The sequence below is a fragment of the Electrophorus electricus genome, chromosome 13 (assembly GCF_013358815.1).
Source record: "Electrophorus electricus isolate fEleEle1 chromosome 13, fEleEle1.pri, whole genome shotgun sequence".
Taxonomy (NCBI): domain Eukaryota; kingdom Metazoa; phylum Chordata; class Actinopteri; order Gymnotiformes; family Gymnotidae; genus Electrophorus; species Electrophorus electricus.
The window spans coordinates 14,701,767-14,722,063 of record NC_049547.1 but is presented as its reverse complement, the minus strand read 5'-3'; the positions used below and the strand labels follow the sequence as shown (position 1 = coordinate 14,722,063).

At 44.0% G+C, this 20,297-nt stretch overlaps 1 protein-coding gene across 5 annotated transcripts in view; it reads left to right on the top strand.

The window, feature by feature from the left end:
- The window catches only part of daam2 (dishevelled associated activator of morphogenesis 2), a 73,409-nt gene that overhangs the window by 25,265 nt on the left and 27,847 nt on the right, over nucleotides 1-20,297 (top strand). For all 5 annotated transcript variants that reach the window (XM_027001454.2, XM_027001451.2, XM_027001453.2 and 2 more), the window contains exons 2-4: nucleotides 8,820-9,058; nucleotides 12,163-12,252; nucleotides 18,207-18,281. In XM_027001454.2, coding sequence (XP_026857255.1) covers nucleotides 8,891-9,058; nucleotides 12,163-12,252; nucleotides 18,207-18,281 — 333 coding nt within the window. In that variant the 5' untranslated portion in view covers nucleotides 8,820-8,890. The remainder of the gene's footprint in view (nucleotides 1-8,819; nucleotides 9,059-12,162; nucleotides 12,253-18,206; nucleotides 18,282-20,297) is intronic.

The following is a 20,297-nucleotide window of genomic DNA, read 5'->3' as shown; positions in this document are numbered from 1 at the left end:
ACGTGTACATTCCAGACATTAGCCATAGTGAGACCTGTGTCCTTCAGCCTGCAGTTGCTGACCTCTCACCCTGTAAAGAGTGCCAAACAGCACCACGGTCCCAAGGCTGCTCTGCGTCTGGGTCTTCTGCATGCCAGACCTTAGATGACAGACCCATAACGGAAACCCTTTACAAGCTGCCAGAAGAGCCGGTCTGCGTCAACCTGTCACCACCGCAGCTGAGCTGATATAACACATGCCTGCGCCCAATTGTAGCAGGAAGATTTGGAGTGGTCTTATTTGCCTCTGAAACCCCGGAAATCTGGTAATTGAGCAGCTGTTGAGTGGCTGTTCTGCTTCCGTTTCATCTTTAAGTGTGGACTTCAGCTCACTTCAAGGCTGAGTGCAACTGGGGATTAAAGTTCACGGTTTAAGAAAGGGCAAGAGTTTGCTGTAGGGTTAGAGTTCACTGTTTTGGTAAAACACCTACCTGCAGACAGTTAATATAAACTGCATGCTTTGGCTTCAAATTTCTCTCCCACTACTCACAGTTAGCCATGTGACAACAAATAACACCTCAGGGTTTTTTATTTTTCAAAACGGATTTGAACGTGTGCCTCCACAGAAAAGAAAAAGACACAAAACACACAAAAGAAAGCAAACAATTTGATACCCCCGTGCACAGGATGCTGTGGGATCTGATGGGGAGAGATGTGGGCTATCAGGTTTCCCCTCAAAGCTTTGCTGATGCACAGGAATGCACTGCACAGGGTTTGGGGAATGTAGAAGCTAACATATAAATAGCATCCATTTCATTTCGGTCCCACGCTCTTTGGCGTTCTCTCGGCAACAGCTACACGCTAAAAAAGTGGGTCAGTAATATTACATGTTGGAGACTGTGTCTAATTCCACCTCCAGCTTGCATACCGTAAACTGTGCCCCTGTCTGGTTCTGAGACGACTGGAACGACTTGCTTGCTGTCTTTTCTGTCATACACCTGCAGCTCTGTCTGGAAGGCAGAAGGAAGGCATCAGTCGTGCGTATTTTTGCAGTCTGCTGTATTGCAGAATGGATGATATAGTGATGTAGTAGATGTTTTGGAATGTTTTTTAAATGTGTTAGTATTGATACTGCACATTATTATAATGTTCCACTGCCATTATTTTTGTTTAGAAAGATTTTGTGACTTTAGAAGAAGAAACTCCCTAGGCTGATGAATCATCACGTGACCCTCAGGTCAAAGGGTTGATGCCCTCAACTGTGTCATAAACTTTTTCTACAGGAAAAGTAGCTTTTTTGGGGGGGGGATTATTTATTGTTGAGACCTCAAAAGTTGTAATTCAAATCTCCAGCAAAACCGCCATGTGCGGAGTTCCACCTGCTCACACTCTGAAGCTGTGCCTTCCAGCTGGGACATAAATCTGTCATGTCTTTTATCTTCCTGTGTGCTCAGAGAATGCTGGCAAAGGAAAATACGATGCCATCAAAAATATCAACATGAATTCTCATTTTTAATTGTTAAGATTGCTATTAAAAGAAATAAAATGAACAGACACAATTAGATTTTTCTGTCAGTCCTTTGGCTTGCACGCTGACTGAAATTGAGTTTCAAGGCCCCATAGCAGATGTGGACATGGCTTTAGTTTTTCTGAGAAAATGAGAGAATGAAATGGCTTTTATCAACATCCCTTGTGGATCCTCACTTTCCTTAGTTTTGACAGGAATGTTTCCCCTCCCAAGGAGAGCAATAGTAATGCAGCCTACTATTTAACCCACAAATTAGCCAGTTAAGCTGCCTTATGTGTGAGCAGTCATATGTGCACACTCATGAAGCCATGCATAATCTAGAAGTGGATGTAATGCAATATACAGTGAAATCTAGTGTGATCCCATTTAATGTATGACTACGTTATGAGGGCCATCAGCAGCTGGTTATAAGATAGCAACACGCAGAGGTTTGCCACTGCAGCATTTATAACACGACTCCAACCACACATCAGAACAGAGGCTGTGACTGATCTACCTGAAGACACCTGGGGTGGAACCACCCAGGTGCTGCACCCAAATGTCCTTGAACACACGGCTGAGCCGACAGGCTTCATCTCCACCCCGATTATGTGTCACCAGCATGTCATGCAAGCATATCTTTTATGGTCCATGAGTTAAAGAAAACACAGGAATATGGAAAACAGACACTAAACATTTTGATAACTCTATTCATTTCTAAATGCTAAAAACAGATGGTGGGTGCGCAGCTGAAGACTAAAATAATATGGATTCAGACTTCAGTGTGAGATGTGCCTCAACAATTCTCAGTGTTAAGTAGATGTGTGAGTAGATATTAGATGAAGTAAAGCTGTTGCTCTTGGCTGCAGTCTCCATGGTTGCATAGACCTCAAAATATCAATTGTTATTTAATTTTGTAATGTCCTCAGACTTAAGCCATGCCTCCCTTCTGGCTATCTGAGAAGACCGTTTGGCTCAAGACTGCATGGTGTAGTATCTGAGTGCTCTCCCATTAGAGATTTTCCTTCCTTCTCCGTCTTTGTCTTATCTGATGCAGGGTTGGAGAGGAAGTCCTTTTAGGTTGTCTGGGAAAGGAGTGTCATTACTAACCGCCACTCGTCGAGTTCATTGTATCTGAGGGGATTAAAGTCACTGGTTGTACTTCAGATGCATGTTACTTAGAGTTGGAGGCTGGAATTAAGGCTCCGCAGTTGGATGGCACACACATTGTACATGCATAAGGCATACCTAGGGGCTCACTATTGGCTCTAAAGGCTTTTTTTCTGCACTGTGTCCCTCCCTTGTGTCATCGACATTGTCCCTGTGTTCTAGATGGGTGCCAGTGTGTGGTTTTGTTGTTGTTGTTTTGTTTTAAAGAGCTTGCTTCCCACCGAGCATAGGAAATGTGGCATGAAATTACTCTAGCCTCTCCATTACATGGTTAGCAATGGTCATTTATCAATTCAGACTGTAACCTAGTTCACCAAGCTGTGTTTGTGGAGAAATAGATGATGCAGTAATAAGTTTGGAATGTATGTGTTACAGTGTGTGTGGGCAGATGGGAGAGAAAATCAAGCCATATTCACATCTAGTCTGCGACTTATTATTCATGCTATTTATGTTTCTATTTTAAGCGTGTGTGTGTGTGTGTGTGTATGTGTCTGTGTGTGTGTCTGTGTGTGTACATGCATAAGTGCAGTGTTTGTCTGCCACTTCAGGGTCCTTTATGACCATGAACTGTCCAGTCACTGTGTGAAATTCTCCACCAAACCATTCTTAATAAATAAATAAAACTCTGAAATACATCTTCTTTTATGTAGATCTCATTAATATATATTTTAATGTGACTAATCTCTTGGCTCAGCAGGTTCAGTCATAGCATGGTGAAAGTGCATGAGGAAAACACAAATCCCCTGTTTATCTGTGTTGGACTCTGGCTTTATCGTTTCACTCCAGCCGTGTGAATGATGACCGCTGACGATGTAGGGCATGAAATGATGACCGCTCACAGGCTGCAAGCATCTATGCGGTGATCTGGGCCTGCAGCCCATCTGGTGTGTGGGCTGCGGTGAAGGAGTGCCTTGAGAGACGTGGGTCCGGCTGGTCAGGGGCAGGCGTGAAGGGGAGGTGGCAGCAGGTCAGACATGCTGCACGGGGCCAGGAAGAGGGTGCCGACATCAGGGGCGATTCCTGGCAAGAGGCCGGCGTTGAGTGGAAGCCTGCCGACGGCTCGCTATTTGAGCGGCTGTGTGCATACACACAACAAATAATGATGACAAAGGATCAGGTCAGGGAAGGCCAGATCTGTGTGTGTGTGTGTGTGTGTGTGTGTGTGTGTGTGTGTACAACGCTCGCATATACACACCCACACATACCAGAATCAATACGCCTAATGTCATTTTCTCTGCGCTGGCTGCGAGTTGACCGAAGCAGACACTGATAACGTGTCAGCGAGTCATCAGTGGGATCAGGCCAACGGCCCCGAGCTCTCGTGCAGCGTTTTGCTCTCCTGTGTGCTGTGTCTCCCTCAGCCCCATTTCACACTCTGCTTATTTCACCTGCGCTTTGTCAGTTTGAATTTCTGAGGGACGAGCTGCGACACTGGTGAAAAAAGAAAATGAAGAGATTCCTTTTGGCAGCAGGGGATGCCAAGGATTCCTGCCTCTCCCCTGTGACTGCAGTGAGGGTATGAATTCAGGCGAGAGCAGGCAAAGAATGGATTCGCCTGCAGAACCAACATAGCACATTTACATTCAAGTATGTCCCTGCTGTGTAATAGATTAGCTGCAGAGACGCACTTGAAACGGGGGAAGAAAGATGGAAGTGCAGAAAGGATTTCTGTCGGAAAGCGAGGGATATGCATGTCTCCCCAGCAGAGAGAAGGAGAGGGGCGGATGAATGCGTGGCCAGAATGGAGCTTGTTCGGTGGGAAGTGTGACGGAGCTTCATCTGGAGTGTGAGAGACTGGGAGAATGGATCGATGAATTTGAAGAAGTGGATATGTGCATGTGAGAGAAGCTTGTGAGTGTCTTGCAGCCACTTTATTCTTCTCTCTCTCTCTCTCTCTCTCTACTCCCATGACCTACTTATAGCAGGCCAGTGGGATGAGGTGACAGGCTGAATGAAAAGTGGCAGCTCTTTCTCAGTCTCTTCTGTGTGTCTGTTTCTGTCTCTCAATTTCTCTCTTGCCCTCTCTTCTCCCATCTCGTCCCCTTTTCTGTGTTTGTTTTTCTTTCTTCTTCTTCATCTCTCTCTCTCTCTCTCTCTCTCTCTCTCTCTCTCTCTCTCTCTGCACCTCTGCTCTTCAGCCAACATGTTTTGGCTCAAGATGTGTGTGAGTGCGAGAATTTAATTTCTTTGGGCGAGAGTTTCTGTGCGCATATGTGTGCATGCCTGTGAACGTGAGTATACGCAGTTATTCATTTTGTACTGGCTCATATTCATGAGAATGCCATCCTCTTTTTTTTTTTTTTCCCCATGCGTCTGCAGAAGCACTGCTGGTTCTTTTCCCTGCTCTGCTCCTCCACCCATGCTGTTGCACTCATTGATCTCACCTGCAATTAGGGACTTGTTTCCACTCTGTGTCTTGGCAGAGGAACCCAGAGGCCACACCCCTGAGCTAGCGCCTGAGGGCAGTCTCTGCGCTGCATACTCAATGAGCTGCTGCAGAGCCCATCAGCAGTGGCCTTGAGGAGGGCGGAGCCATAGCGCTTTTTACAAATCATGAGTTTGCTTCTAAATGTCAGTACTGTCACTTTCCATTTTGTAAAACTCCACCCCGCTCTCAGAAGGAAATAGGAGATGGAGTGGGAGAGGAGAGACGAACTGGAAGCTCAGTTTCTGGTGGTTCGCTCCCACAACGTCAGGAGAGATAACGGCTCACTGACACGAAAGATGAAGGGCAGAGAGAGAGAGTGATGAGAGATGAATTTCGGAGAGGTTGACGGAAAGGAAGAGGAGAGTCAAAGAAAGAGGCAAACGTGTGAAACGGAGCCAAATTACTTTCAGAAATTTAGATTCTTTAAACCATGAGGTTTCACAATTAAAAAAAAAAAGTGAAGCCCTTTGCTGAAGTGAAGTCTTGCTGCCTTCCTACAGTATTACCTCAGGCAGGCTGTTCCAGCATATGTTGCTGGAGTTTGAGTACTCTCCTTGTGTTGTCAACTCAGACAGAACTCTTCTCTCAGCACTTGGCTAAAGACAGCTGGGTGAGTTAACGGTGCCGCCACAAAGCTTGGTTCTGTTGTCCTGAAATGCAACTCAGTGCCTCATTTAGCATAGCTATGGCTCATCTGGTTCAGCTTCCTGGTGTGACCTAGATCTATATTGATTGTATGTATGTATGCATGTTTCTTAAATTTTTCTTAAATTTTTCACCCCTACTGACCCGAACTGGCACATTGATGGTGACAAAATGGTTCTAAAGGGACTTTTATTATTAGCCATGATCTTATCTTTTCTTACTCCAGACAAGGTACGTCTGCTTAAGTCATTTTCAAACCAGAGTCGTACTATTTACGGTCCCCTAGAGAAAGTAGCTTTTACATGTGCTACCTCTACCTCACCTACTCCTGCCACCCCACCAGGCACCTTCAGCCAGCAAGTCCTGGGGTTGCTGTCCCTCTTGTGAAAAGTGCTATACAAACAAGATTTCACTGAACTGACCTGATACCAAGAGCTGTAAATGCAATTAGGCCCTTTCCTGGAAGGGAGGGACTAGATGTTGAGTGCATTCTTCCTCAGGGCCATACTGGAAATATAAGAGGCTGCGTATTCATGTAGTAAGCCGAGTAGCAAGCTTTCTCCTCTGAGTGCACTGAGACATGCGGCAGTGTGGAATGGCCTGGAGACGGAGTGACAGAACCATGAAAGCGCGTGATCAATCACCATTCCAGGATGCATGGTTAAGGCATCCGTGATGGCTAATTTAAAGTGAAGGGTCAGGCGGGTCGCCTTAACTGAGGTGTGACATCCCCTCCACCATGTAGAACATCATCTCAGCCACAGCCTACCTTTCTAAAAAACTGTCTAAAGCAGTTCCTGCTTAAGCAGGCCTCCCTATCCTGTCCTTGTGAATGGGCCAAAATGAGCTTCCTCCTCTTCCTCTGCGGTCCCCACTGCACCATTAGGGCTGATTCAGACAGGATGGGCCATGAGTTCAGTGGGGTTTTCTCCCTTTCTCCGTCTATGGCTCTCACTCTCCCGTTCTCTCCCTCTCCCGTTGTTCTTCACGCTCTCTGTTCTCCACATGTAGGATGAATAGTGTCAGTAAGTGTGTGTAATCTCATACGGCGGCCTTGTGGACACTCAGATTGCTTGTTATCAGGTGTGTGTGAAGAGCCATGGAGCAAATGGTGAAACGGATGCCCTCTACACTTCCCAAGGAGAACCCTATCAGCAGAAGAACTATTACCCTGCGGTGCCTGTCGTATGAGTTGATGCAGGTGCATCTAAGTGGATCATCCAATTAGGATGCTCAGCCCTCAACAGCCCAGGGCAACACTCAGCCCTGGTGTCAAATCCCGTAGCACCGTATGCCATTCACGGCGAGGGTTGCAGAGGAGAAGCATCTCTGGATTCCCTCTTCCACACCACATGGCAGATATCTGCGAGTCTGACCAAGATGTGTCGAGCATCACGTGGAGGAAAGCGTGTGCTCTCCTGCATGTTCCCAGACTGATGTGGAAAACTAGGGAGTAAATCAGTACTTATGCTGTAAGTCATCAGTCATCAGTACTTAAAATGATCCACTGACTGGCTTGTAGAAAGCCATACTATTATTAGTGTTGGTAGTGGGGAGGGCAGGAATCACACAATGAGAGCCAGCATACAGGAGCCCAGAATCCACTCTGAGTATGCCAGTGTATCACCATGGAAACAGAGAAAGAGTGAGTGAGAGAGGGAGGGAGAGAGTGAGTGTCTCTGCCCAGTGCACTTGCCCCTCTGCATTTAGAGCCACTGTCTTTGCGGTCTCCAGTTAACATGCAGTTCACTGACGTATTCAGAGCTGAACATGTTCAGCGTGCTGAGCCTCTGAGCCTGTGAGCCTGGGCATGGACCTGCCTTAACCTCCAACCCACCCCTCACTTTCTCACTCAACAGGATGCTCAAATAAGCATGTTTTTTATGTGTGTGTGTATATATGTATATATATGTATATGTATATACATATGTATGTATGTATGTATGTATGTATGTATGTATGTATATGTGTATATATATATATATATATGGTATATGGAACATCTAGAGTATATTTTGTAAAGACAAGTAATGCAGGTTTGTCCTCATTTAGTTGCTCTCTAATTGGGTGTGGGTGTGGGTGTGTGTGTGTGTGTGTGTGGGTGTGTTTTCATATTCTTGCCAACACCCTTGTATATACCATGCTTCAGCCTCTTCCCAGTTTCTTGAAGCCTCTAGTGTCTTGACCGTGTAGGAAGCAGTTAAGAGGGTGGACATGCTTGAGAAAACACTGGCTTCTTTTCCTCCTTCTGGATTTTTCTGCTTCTGGTGAGGGTGTAAGAGCGTGCTGGGTACGGCCGGCCTCCCGCTTTCTTCCCCCAGACCCCCCCATCCTGCACAGCTCCCACTAGAGAGCTGCAACAGAGAGGCCTTTGTGGCAGTCGGGGCCATGCCAGTGCTCCCAGAGACGTGCCAGCCTGCTCCCATCTCTGGGCCCACATGGTCAGCATGGCAGCCGCACAGCGATGAGCACTGGTGCTTTCAGGAGCCCTGCTTCCCCTGGCCCAGAGAGCAGAAGGTTTTAAGATCCTGGGGTCAGTTGGACTCCTGCCTATGGAGAGAACAGAAACCTTCTTTTTCTCACATGATCTCATTCCGCTAATAAAGAAATTAGGGGTGAATTTGCCAAAAGCACTAAAGCGACAAGATCGGCTTAACTATAAGAGACAGCATTCAGTCATGCTTTGCGAGCCATTTTAGCAATTATTTCTCAATTCTTTGCATTTCCATGTTTTTGGTGAAACAAGTCATACAAGGCACAGATTCAGTGGTCACTGGCTACAGAGGTGAGGCTACTTCTACAATGTTTTGTGCACTCTGTGACCACCAATACCACGGCTCCCATTTTATGCAATGTTATTCAGTAAAACTGTCATTCACGGAGGTCTCTGCACTGTTGGGTTGACTGTTCATTGAGAAGTTTATGTCTCTCGGTCTACAGTGTAAACTGTGCAACTTGCTCTGTGTTTAGTGGTCTGGAATGTTCTTGGATATGGTCCCTTTCAGTTACCAGCAGGTGCACTCATGCTATGACTACACGTGACTCGATCGCGCATCCCTAATCGCTGTGTTTGTGTATTTTGTATTCACAGATCATGCCCCGTAGATAACAGCCCCGGCACCTTCGCCTCGCTGGCCCCGCCCCCCTGCGGCGGCTGAGACCATGGCTCCCCGCAAGCGTGCCCGGCCCGCCTTTGGCTTCCTCTGCTGCTTCGGCAGCAGTGAGCCACCTGAGATCAACCTGAAGGACAGTGTCCCCCTGCAGTTGCTGGAGTTCAGCGCACCCATGCCCCCGGAGGAGGAACTGCATGCCCGCTTCTCGGAGCTGGTGGTGAGTAGTGGTCCGGTCAGAGGCTATAGAGGAGCTGCAGAAATACCATCTGAAAATCATAAGCTTGTCCACAGTTAGCTCATGGGTGCTTGGAAGTGCATCGAAGAGCAACAATACTGCTGCAATCAGATTTTCTGCTTTTGAAGGGAGCTAATAGGAGCTTTGTACGCTTCCTTTGCACTGCCTTGGGCACTAATTAGTCAGTTGGTGTAGGTCAAGTGATCATCTGGCTCTCATGGCACAACTTCAGTGTTCCAAACACCATTGGCAGCTCAGTCCTGACCCCGATCTCTGCCGTACAGGGACAGTCTAGCCTAGTTCACCAGTGGGGTCCTGGCCCAGAGCATTGAAATCATCAAAACCCAGAAATGAAGTTTGAGTTTTGAACACAGGAGCCACAGTTAGATGTGCAGAAGCTCTCTGCTGTGTTCTGTTCTAGTTATGACCAAATTCTCAGTCCTAGCTGGACTGCAATTAGGAACTGATTCTTATTTCTCTACACAGCCTTATGGCCAGTCTCCAGAGTGGCCAGGGTTACAGTGCCTTTAGAGCAGTTTGAGGTGTAAGGACCCCATGGTTTGAGGAACTGGCTCTAATCAGCACTGTCTGTCTGATTGGCCCACGTAAAGCGGAGACCATGTCACATGCCGGAGTGGCTCCGTCACGATCGATCACCAGGAGGCCTTCCAAGCAACTCTGGGATACCGCGTGGCTTCGTGCGCACAGCTGTCCCCACATTCTGTTTTCTTTGAGTTCTTTTGCACTCCTGCATGTTGGGGATTCTGTTTGAGGTACACAGAGCAGTTTGTGTTATTTTCAGGGTGTCTGCTGCATGTGTAGGCATAAAGAAAATACTCTTGTTTATCAGGTGACTTGATTAAAAGCTGTTTTATCTTATCATCAGGTTTTATTGCCCACACATTCAAGTTATTTCAAGTGGGTTCCTTGTAAATTTTCAGAGTCTGCGCTTGCACGTGAGAGAGTTATTTGATGTGTATGATGTGGCTGTGCTGCAGTGCTTTGGGAAGAGTGTGTACATGAATGCTGAGAACATTTGTGCGCACAGTGTTTTTCTTTGCTGCTAGATCTGTTATCAGTATGGTATTGTGCACATGGCAGGATGTGCACCACTATGTACACTATCATTTATATATGTGATTTTTAGACTGCATATTGTTGACTTCTGCAATATCAGTATCACAAAGGCCAATATTGAGATATTTAGGCAGCAATGTATTGTGTGGCCACAGCCCAGCTGTGAACAAGGGTAATGTGAGGACGAGGGTTCTGTCAGGGTCCCAGGAGTGCTGTGATAGGACAGAGCTGGAGTATTGGCAGGGAGGGAGACACAGGGCCTGGCAACCATGTGGCAGGCGTGTGTCTGCAGGGCCAATCGTAACACTGACTCCAGAGAAAGCTCACAAAAGGAAAATAAGATATATATAAACAACTAAAAGAAAAACAAAACAATAAACACTAAAAAAATGGAGCTTCTTGTTTTTTTATGACTACCAGAAAAAAATTATGGAACTGATAAAATACTGAAGCGTTTATAGGGTATCTGTCATAATGAGTGTGTAGTGTAACCAGTAGAGTGTTTTGTTAGAGAATACTATAGTATATAGCAATGTGACCAATGCAGTTTTTGGCTAAAAGACCCAAGGAACAATCTATGGTTTTTATTGAGCAAGATCAGAAGCATTCGGCTGGTTAACAGAGGACATATGACAAATAAATTATGTGACACACTCTCTCATGCCTCACTGTGTCTGTCAGGATTTAGGAGAATGATCATCGCTGCAAATTAGACTGGGTCACAGTTGTTCTAGATCTACACTGACACACACTGTTCCCTGTGTCTGTCATGACATAAAAATTGTTTTACCGTAATGGTTGAATATAGTTTCTAGATGGAAACATCACTCATCATATTTTTGCTTTTTACAAACCAAGAAGGCAAATTACATAGGAGCTAAACATGACCCTTTGCCATGAGACTGTTTAACTCTTTAAACAAATTAACCCCAGTCTCAAGCTCACTGCTTCGTCAGTCACCCACGTTTTAGCCAGAGCAGACGTGAACCAGTGAAAGCCATTTCCGACTGGACACAGAAATGCTTTCTGTGACAGCAGAGAGCCTTTTCTCTTCACCCAGCTTGTTGCCCCCTGATGTGTGGAGGTCAGTGGGACTGGTCTCTCATACTTTCCCTCAACTGAGAGCTCTGGGTGGGGAAACACTTCCTGACGCACCCTGCCATCTCCATGTCCTCGGCAAACCCCAGCTCTGCCCAGTCAGTGTGAGTCTGAACATTGTCGCTGGAGTGAGCAGGAAGAGGGCCCGCCAGGGTGATGATTACTGGGCCACGGCCAAACCCAAGCCACTGACCTTTTGCGGACCAAAACTCTGTCCGTTTCGCTTGTTGTTAATCTGTTAATCTTGGGTTTGGACATTGCATTGAGGCACTTTTTATTCCTGAGCCATGTGAGTCATGAGTACATGAAATACAGCATAAGTACAAATATCTCTCTCGCTTTTGCATTCTCTCTCTCTCTCTCTTGCACTCTCTCACTCTCGCTCTCACTCGCTCACTCTCTGGTGGTTTGATCACTTACTTTTGCTCCCCTCTGGGCTTCCAATGACTTCCCTCCATTTTCCCTCCAGTTGTGTATTTTACATAATGTTGAGCATCATAGCATTTTAATTTTAAATATACATAAATTTAGGGAGATGTTATATATTTTTTATTCATGCATAACTGGTGGACCGATATTAGTTTAGATTCAGGTGAATTCCAGATGAACCAGCTGGCAACCTGTGCTGTGAGTTGGTGGGGTGCAGTATCTTGTGGATTGTTTTTGGATTATATGGGCTTTATGGAAAACCATGGTTTAAAGATTCACACTGAATATTCACATTGTAGTCATCAGTACTGACTGCATCCTGTAAATGTATATAGATAATAAACCGAACTTTTATGCCCTCATTGTTAAATAAGTCTCTTTTCAGCAGGAGGCTAGCACATTTTCTCTGCCACTTTATACCTTTTGTTCAGACATGCAGTGTTCGATTAGTGGTTCAGATGCTCTCTTCTCTGCCCCTGCAGGACGAACTGGATCTCACCGACAAGAACAGGGAGGCCATGTTTGCCCTGCCTGCTGAGAAGAAATGGCAGATCTACTGCAGCAAGAAGAAGGTGAGAGATGAACAAGTCCTAATACGGTGCTACACTTACACTTCCAAGATGAGACAGGTTCCTTTAACAGTGATTGGAGGGGTTATTTAGGGAAAGATTTAGGGACATTGCCAAAAAAGCAGCAAGCTGTTGCTTTTATACAAAGAACTGTGCAACTTCCTTTAATGATGAACCCTTTGAAATGGAAATGGGTAACCACAGCTCTCTATAATGCTGGCCAAAATGGCCACCACACTTGTCACACACATCCCCTCCCTTCCTCGCCTGGACAGGGCAGATGCCTTGGAGTTAGATTTGTGGTCAGCCAATCTCAGGATATTGCGCTCTCTCTCTCTCTCTCTCTCTCTCTCTCTCTCTTTCTCTGATTACAGCGACGGGGCTGTGGCGGCCTCCACAAAACCTCACCGGATCTCACGTTAAACATACGCACATGACTCCCTCCCACACCATGTTTTTCTAAACACTGTTGCCTTGGCTGAGGCCGTACAGTGAACGGCAAAAAGCTTGTCTGAATAGCTTGGCGTCACCACCGTAGCGATACGGAGCCTGACGGCCGTGTGCAAAGAGCTCCAAGGCTCGAATCTGCGGTGGCGTCCTGCTCACAGCCCTGCTTTGAGCACAGGTTGGGGAAGTCAAGCTGGAGGCAGGGTGGGGCTGTGTGCCAATGTTTTCCGCAACTGATGTTCACTCTGTCTGCCAGTCCTCTCTAAAAATGTTTCCTGTCAGTGCAGAAGGTTTGAAAGGAAATGAAGCAAAGCAGAAAATACAACAGGAACCAGAACCAGGCACGACTCACTCGGAAAATCAGCTTGAATGGGAAACAGAAAGCTTATTCACATAAGCTGTGAGGCTGAAGGGCTACAGCACATCCACACATTTCAGCATAAAATGCAGCCGCAAGTGTGTAGAAAGACTTAAATAAAGGTAATGAAACGCAGAGAATGAAACCTATGGCCCTTGCACTGAAAATTGGTGTGCCACAGAGTTAAGCACACAAGGCTTAGCTGACAAGAACAGTCATCTACTTTTGAATACCATAACATAGCAGTCACCGTAAACAAACACGCCCTTATAAACATTCCAGCTCTGATGAGAACTTATTGTGGTTGTCATTCAGATATTGCATAACATCACTAGCTGGATGTGTATGTCAAGGAGAGCTCAGGATCTGGTTTTAACGGGTTCCTGCATTTTCGGGCTGTGGTTATATGTTCTTCGTTTGTGGTTATGCCTTGATCACTTGATCTGCATAACTGAAATAAACAGGGGCTCAAACTAATTCTGTTGTGTTTCTTGCACCTGTTGGAGTAACTGTTATTGCTCAATAATGTATGTTTGATTAGGCTGATTTATAGGGTCAGTCGTATTTTTAATTGGATTATACTATAACAAGAAAGGGAAATTAGGCTTAGACATGTGATTGGCTTTATTGTGTCTCTTATATAAGATGGAAGAACATTTTGGTTATTTGAATGATTTAATACTTCTCTTTGAAGAATGTGTTATTTCTCTCTTTTGTGTGAGGTTCAGAGTAACCTCCAAAGTGAGAAAACTTGTGGAAACATCTCCCCGGCCTTGGGATTGTGGCCTTTGCCAAATAAGTGGTTTTTCAAACCTGTTGTGAGAATGAGTGCTTTCCCTGGCCAGTGCTTTTGGGAAAAAAATTCCAACTTTTTTTTTTGAGAGCTGTCCTCTGTGTCTTCCTTTGCATAAACATGGATTTGGTGTAAGTCCATCAATGTCCTTGATGAGGAACATAGCTGTTTGGTGCAAATGTATAGGCAAAAATAAAATAAAACTGCTGTTGCAATTCTTCCCTAATTAATTAGCACAGCAGAAGATAAGTACTCAAATGAAATGAGATATGAAATTATCAGCAGTCTTACACAGATCAAGATACTTTATGATGAACTCTGAACTAGATTCTTGCAGCTGAATGTGGATCTCTGAATTGGATTGCAGGGTTAAGCAGGAAACCTCCAGAGATGTTGAATCCTGGCAAGATGGACGCCTGGCCTCAGAAACATGGCTGATGGCTTAGAGACAGGAGGAGATCGCTGTGCTAAATATGATTTAGGCAAAAGTATTCCTGAGGGCTAGGCTGATATTAAAGGCACAAACCAGTATCTTGTTAGCACCTGAATTCTTACAGTAACTCAGTTATATATCTTACTACTTAGAGTGGAAACAGCTCATTTTTATGGAAAAGTCAAAAAGAGAATAAAATGGAAACAAAAGGAAAAGGCAGAAAGAGATCTGTGTAAGAAAGGTATAAAGAGCGAGGGAAACAGTGATGAACAGCTCACCATCTGGGCCTTTGCTGCCTGAGCTCTTATTATATAGCTTACTTCCATGGTTTGGCATACCATAGTTCTGGTGTACATACACTAAATACCTATTTGAAATTTGCCAAAGGAAATACTTGCATGTCTGCTGTCTTTATGTTCTTAACCTGAGCCATCACTCCAGAATAACAAGGAACAGATTTTTGATATTGTCCAGTTAATATCGTCAGCATTCACCATGAAAAAGAGAGATGAGTAATCCCTGTGGTTGAATTCACAGTGTGTTCCACCTTACGTTATAATATTTATGTGAAGGAAACTGATTACGTGGTCTGCAGTTATTCAAATATCCTGCACTTTTATCCCCTCTGGCTTACAGTTTATTTCCCTCTCTCCATAAATAAATGGGGCCGTGTGTAGAGCCCTGCTGTACATCCCCTTACACTTCCTACAATGAGTGCAATATGCCACACTACACCAGACAACTATTCCCTGAAAATAAATCCTCTGCTGTTTCATGACAGTCAAAATGTATTATGTTGTGTTTTCAGTTCTAAAAGGGAATGATCACTAATGTGTAAATTCATGGGGTTTTATTGTTGCTTGTTTCTTTCTTTTTTTTTTTAAGTCAGCAAAGGTGAGGGGAAGATTTGCAGCCATTAATAAGAATCTGCCTGTTCCTATTAAATCATATGTGCCATTGCACAGTCACTTAAGTCGGTTTCAAATGCGATGTTGCTTCGTTTATTTTTCCATCACGAAGCAATCATCTTTTGTCTGACTAGGTTTGTTAGAATGACGTAGTACAATCAGATCTGAAATATGTACTGAATACAAATGCAAATCATACTCTTTACATTGCACCATTTTGCACTGCAGGTACAGGTGTCTGTTGCAGGGTGCTTTGACTGATCTATGACTGAGAACCAGAGTCATAGGCAGAATGAAGAGTATCTGAATGTCATGTGGCATCGCTCATTCAGTATGCCTGAGGGTTGTGCCACATTATTTTGGTGGATACCCTTATTGGCCCCACCCTGAAGAAAAAAAAAATAATTTTGATCCATGTCTGTTTTGGACTGTTCAGATGTTGTTTACTAGCAAAAGTTGGTTTATATATTAGTAATAACATCAGACGTTTTTTCCCCCACTGATCTTTTTAAAATGTTTCACCATCAGCATGATCAGCGAGTAGTCTCGTGTCTGTCTGATGATAAGGGACATGCTCTTTTCATTATCTGCATTCTGGTAGCTGTGTCATCACATTTGCATTTGTGCAGCTGTTCCCTTAAGAGAGTCTGTGGGTTCAGCCAGCAGCTCCCAAATCTCCACAAACACTCCGCACAATCTCGGGCATGGAGCCCTATTTAAATAAAACCACATCATGTCAGAAAGGCAGAGAGAGGCTTTAGTAAATGCATAGAGTCAGGGGTCACCTTGCTCACAGAATAGAGAAAATTGTATTCCTTGAGACTGAGTAAGTGGGATTCTCAAGTGATCATGGCCAATCGTACAGCATATTAGACGTGCACCCTTTAGTGGGGTCAAGACAAGGGCACTAAATCCAGTCAGCACAGGATCATGCATCCAAGGCTTCACTGTCCTATTCAGAGACCTGCTCAGCTCATTAAAAGTGAAGTTTTATGACCAGGCAATTTTATTTTTTTAAGACTTTTTATACATTTAATGTACCCTTCTCAAGTACAGTTGTTTGTGTCAAGGAGTGTAATATTATACCTGTCACTACAGATTCTATACTGTTCGTATTGAATGAAAACCAAAGTACAGTCATCATTAAAGTGTTGGTCATAATTAACCACTCCAGCCAATAGTCTTCTTTGGCAAACACTCTATATTCGTTGTACATGTTCATTATTTATGTGACTGAAAGATAAGGCATAGATATCAAATGTCATAAGATGGTGAAACATGCTTTGAGATGTAAACAATGACCCGGTAAAGTTTGGTGTTTGTGACATTCTTTCTTAAGGCTCCGTGTCAGAGATGCCCACGTGTCTCGTGTCTGGCCGAGAGCACAGGCTTGTGCTTATTATTTCTCCCTCCACTCTGGCTGTTTTAATAGCACAAATATTGACACGTGGGGCCAGGTGAGGGGAGTGTGGCGCACTACCGTGCTGACCTTGGACCAAACAGGCCCCTCTCTCCCCATATCTCCTCATTTGGAGCAGAGAGGAAATTCACTGGCTTCCAATGGCCGTTGCGAGCGTGCCAGGGGAAATGTGCGCTACAGTGTGACCCGTTTCGGATGGCAGGCGATAAAGGAGCAGGAGTCGGTGTAAAGTCATTAAGCCAGTAATCTGGTGGTCAGAATCAGTCTGCGTGAGCAGACTACATATGTGTACAAATCAGAAGCTGAAAGAAAGCCAGACTGCCGGACGAAGAACAATCCACGCTTTTGTTTTCAGTTCCAGCAGTGTTTTGCTTTGGTCTTAAACATCTGAGACCACAAAGTGGAAAGAAGTGAATTGCTTTTGGATCTGAAAGTGTGGGTCCTGAGTGGTAATATTGTGCTGGCTTCATTTAGTGTGTGTGTGCATGTGTGCAGAAGTGCTCGATTCCAAGTATTTTATAGCATGTGATGTTTGTCCATCTCATAAAAAACATGTGTCTAGAATGTGAACCTCCTGTGAGTATGTGAGCAGAATTTCAAAGGGAAAAAAAGACCTTTCGTTCATTTCATTGGTGTGTCTTGATTTATCATAATGTGTCTTGGGATCTCCATTTTTGGGAGAAAAGCTGTATTACTTACATATATTCTCAGCAGCAACATTAAATGTGCCAACTGGACAGTGGTAGTCAAAGAAAGTCCTCTGGTGTGAATTTTCTTTATAAACTTAGGCTAAAGTATTCTCCATATCCACAGAATGGAGATAAATGCAATATCGTAGAACCAGGTCTTCACAGTTTTATCATCCTCTGCCATCGTATCAATGAGCTGCACCCTTTGGGGGTAATTATGGGCTATCAGCATTCTGGACCCCAGCTGGGACCAAACATATGCAAACATTATTCATGAGCAAGAAGATAATCAAACGATAATGAGGAGCAAAGACTGGTTCTTTTACAGTGCTCTCAGGAAGTCCGATAAAGAGATTGTGACATATGGGATGCCATTTTTCTGACAGCCGAAAACTGGAACTGGACTTTAGCCCATGCAGATCAAAAACAGCGTATGGAATACTCCTGCATTCAGTGAGGCTCTTTGTCCTTTATATAAAACTTTGCTCTGTGTAACTGTGTTCCCACACAAACAGAAAGGAATGCAACAAGCTGCCTCATTTGCTTTCTCCTCATGTAAAGAGTACCCTCCCCCCTCCCACCGCCAGCCCAAGAAGAATACCCATGGTCCACCAACCTACACTTACCTTAGTCTGTGTATTGTCTCCTGCCTGCTGGAGTTTTCCTTAAGACATGGAACTCTGCATACGTAATGCCTTCCATGCATATGTATATCTGTCACATCTAAACTGTCTCTGAGAGTGTGGAACTTTCATGTCCTTAATGAAATCTCTAAAACGAACACACACACACACACACACACACACACACACTTATGTCAATTCTGTCATTCATTTAAGCATAAAAGCAGAACCTCGCCATGGTATTTTCATTTGTACTGAAGCAGGTTTGTTTTTCATGTTCATTTAGGAACAAGAGGACCCCAACAAGCTAGCTACCAGCTGGCCCGACTACTACATAGACCGCATCAACTCCATGGCTGCAGTAAGTAACGGTTGGAGCACATTCTTTTCTTCTCCCTTCTATTGCCATTAACAGTCAGGAACAAATGTCAAATTATGGACCTTGGATTCAAGATATGGCCCAGGAGTCGCCAGTGGTTGATTTATGTCATAAAATACCGGTATTCATATCACAGACCTTGAGGTATTACACCCATACTTTAGCTAGTTGGAGGGTGTGATGACAGAGCGCTAATCAGTTACATTAGATTCAAGATCTGGGGTTGAAGGATAAGACATTTGGTGTTTTTTGAAATATGGTTGTATTGCAGCTTCAAAGTTTTTACCTTAGGCCAGTTAATCATGACATTCAGTGTTGAATTAGAAAAGGGCATTTTCATTATAAACACTCAAGACAGTTCAACAGTGCACTACACACATTACAAATAGGTCTATAAGAAGCATAAGGTTCATATGAATCAGAATCACATTATTTTCCAGCACTTGTATGGGAATTTGATTTGGCTGGCTGAAAACTGCTGAACCGCGATCCAAAGTATTTATTGTTCTGTGATATTGAGTTGCCATTTGAGTCTCATGACTTCATAAATCCATTATATATTAAAACTCAGAGTTTAGTAAGAGTGACTGCGAGATCTGTTTCAGTCATCTTTCAGTCAACTGAGTCCAACCTGGAGTCTGCACTATTTCTGATTATCCGAAAAATGGGGGGGGGGGGGGCGCAGTTTATCTGTTCTGACTCTTCTTGCTGTAGTTTGTTTATTCTGGTCACAACATTGGACTATAGTCTTTCTGAAGTGATATTGGGCATTAACATTCCTGCAGGACAGTTTTCCATGCTTCTTATAGACAAGTATTTCAACATTAGCATGTTTTGTGGCTTGACGTTTGAACATACCATTAAGGATGGAGGATGGGTGGCCGAAAAGAAGTCACCATTTAAAAAGAAATCACACTAATAAAATACTTGATTTGTTTATTTATTGAGTCAAATTGCAGATTCAAGGTGCTCCTAGCAACACACAGTTTACAGATGGACTATTTTTGCAGATGTTTTTGTTTATTGCATTGGTTTGAGAAAACAGTCTACTCAAACAGCAGGATTTGTCTAGATTCTGGGTTCAGTAAGGTTTACATATAGTGGTTAGGCATCATGTTCTTTTTTTTTTTATCATATCATATACAATATTAACATTAGGTAGATTGATTAGTATTCGGCCAAAAATCTAGTTTCACACTGGAATTCCATGAATATGTCCAAAAACAACAAGATTTTGACAATATAGTGCCATTTATATTATTTCTAAATAATTAAGTAATGTATTATATCTACAATGTAAGCATGTTTGTTCCATGTATAAATGGAATGAACGATAAATCTGATAATAACAAAATCTGTTGTATGTCAGAACTGAACCACTCTAAGTCATATTACTATTGTGTTAGTTAGTTTTTTTTTCTTCCAAACAGCAGATGTTGTGTAGTACATGTTGTGTAGAGATGAGCCAGAGAGGTCAGAAGCAGTAGAGAGCTTGACTGGATTTGGCACACAGACCCTCCAGTGATACCGTTCCTGGAGGTCTTTGTGTCTCGCACACACACACACACGCACCCACACTTGCACGCGCCCACGGGCGTGCAAACCTTTTCTTTTTTTTTTTACCTGTTCTGCAATGCTTTCTGAAATCCATACATTGCAGCAGTTGTATCAAATGTGTTGGCGAGTAAAGAATTTTATGCTGTGACTTCATGACTTGGATAGGTTGTGTGAAGCGTGCTCATGGGATAGCTCTGGTAGCTGAATTATTGAATGAGCTCATATTCCCAGTGTCTGCTTGGCCCGACGAGGTTACACACTGACTCCCCGCAGTCATGCAGAACACACCATCAAGACAGATGTGGTCATACTGTAAAGGGGAACCCTGGAGTTTTTTTTCCATGAACATCACTTTTATTTGTATCATTTTAATAATACCACTGCCATAGATCAGAGAATGTAAAGTGCAGTAACCTTGCACCTGAATACCCTTCAAGTAGG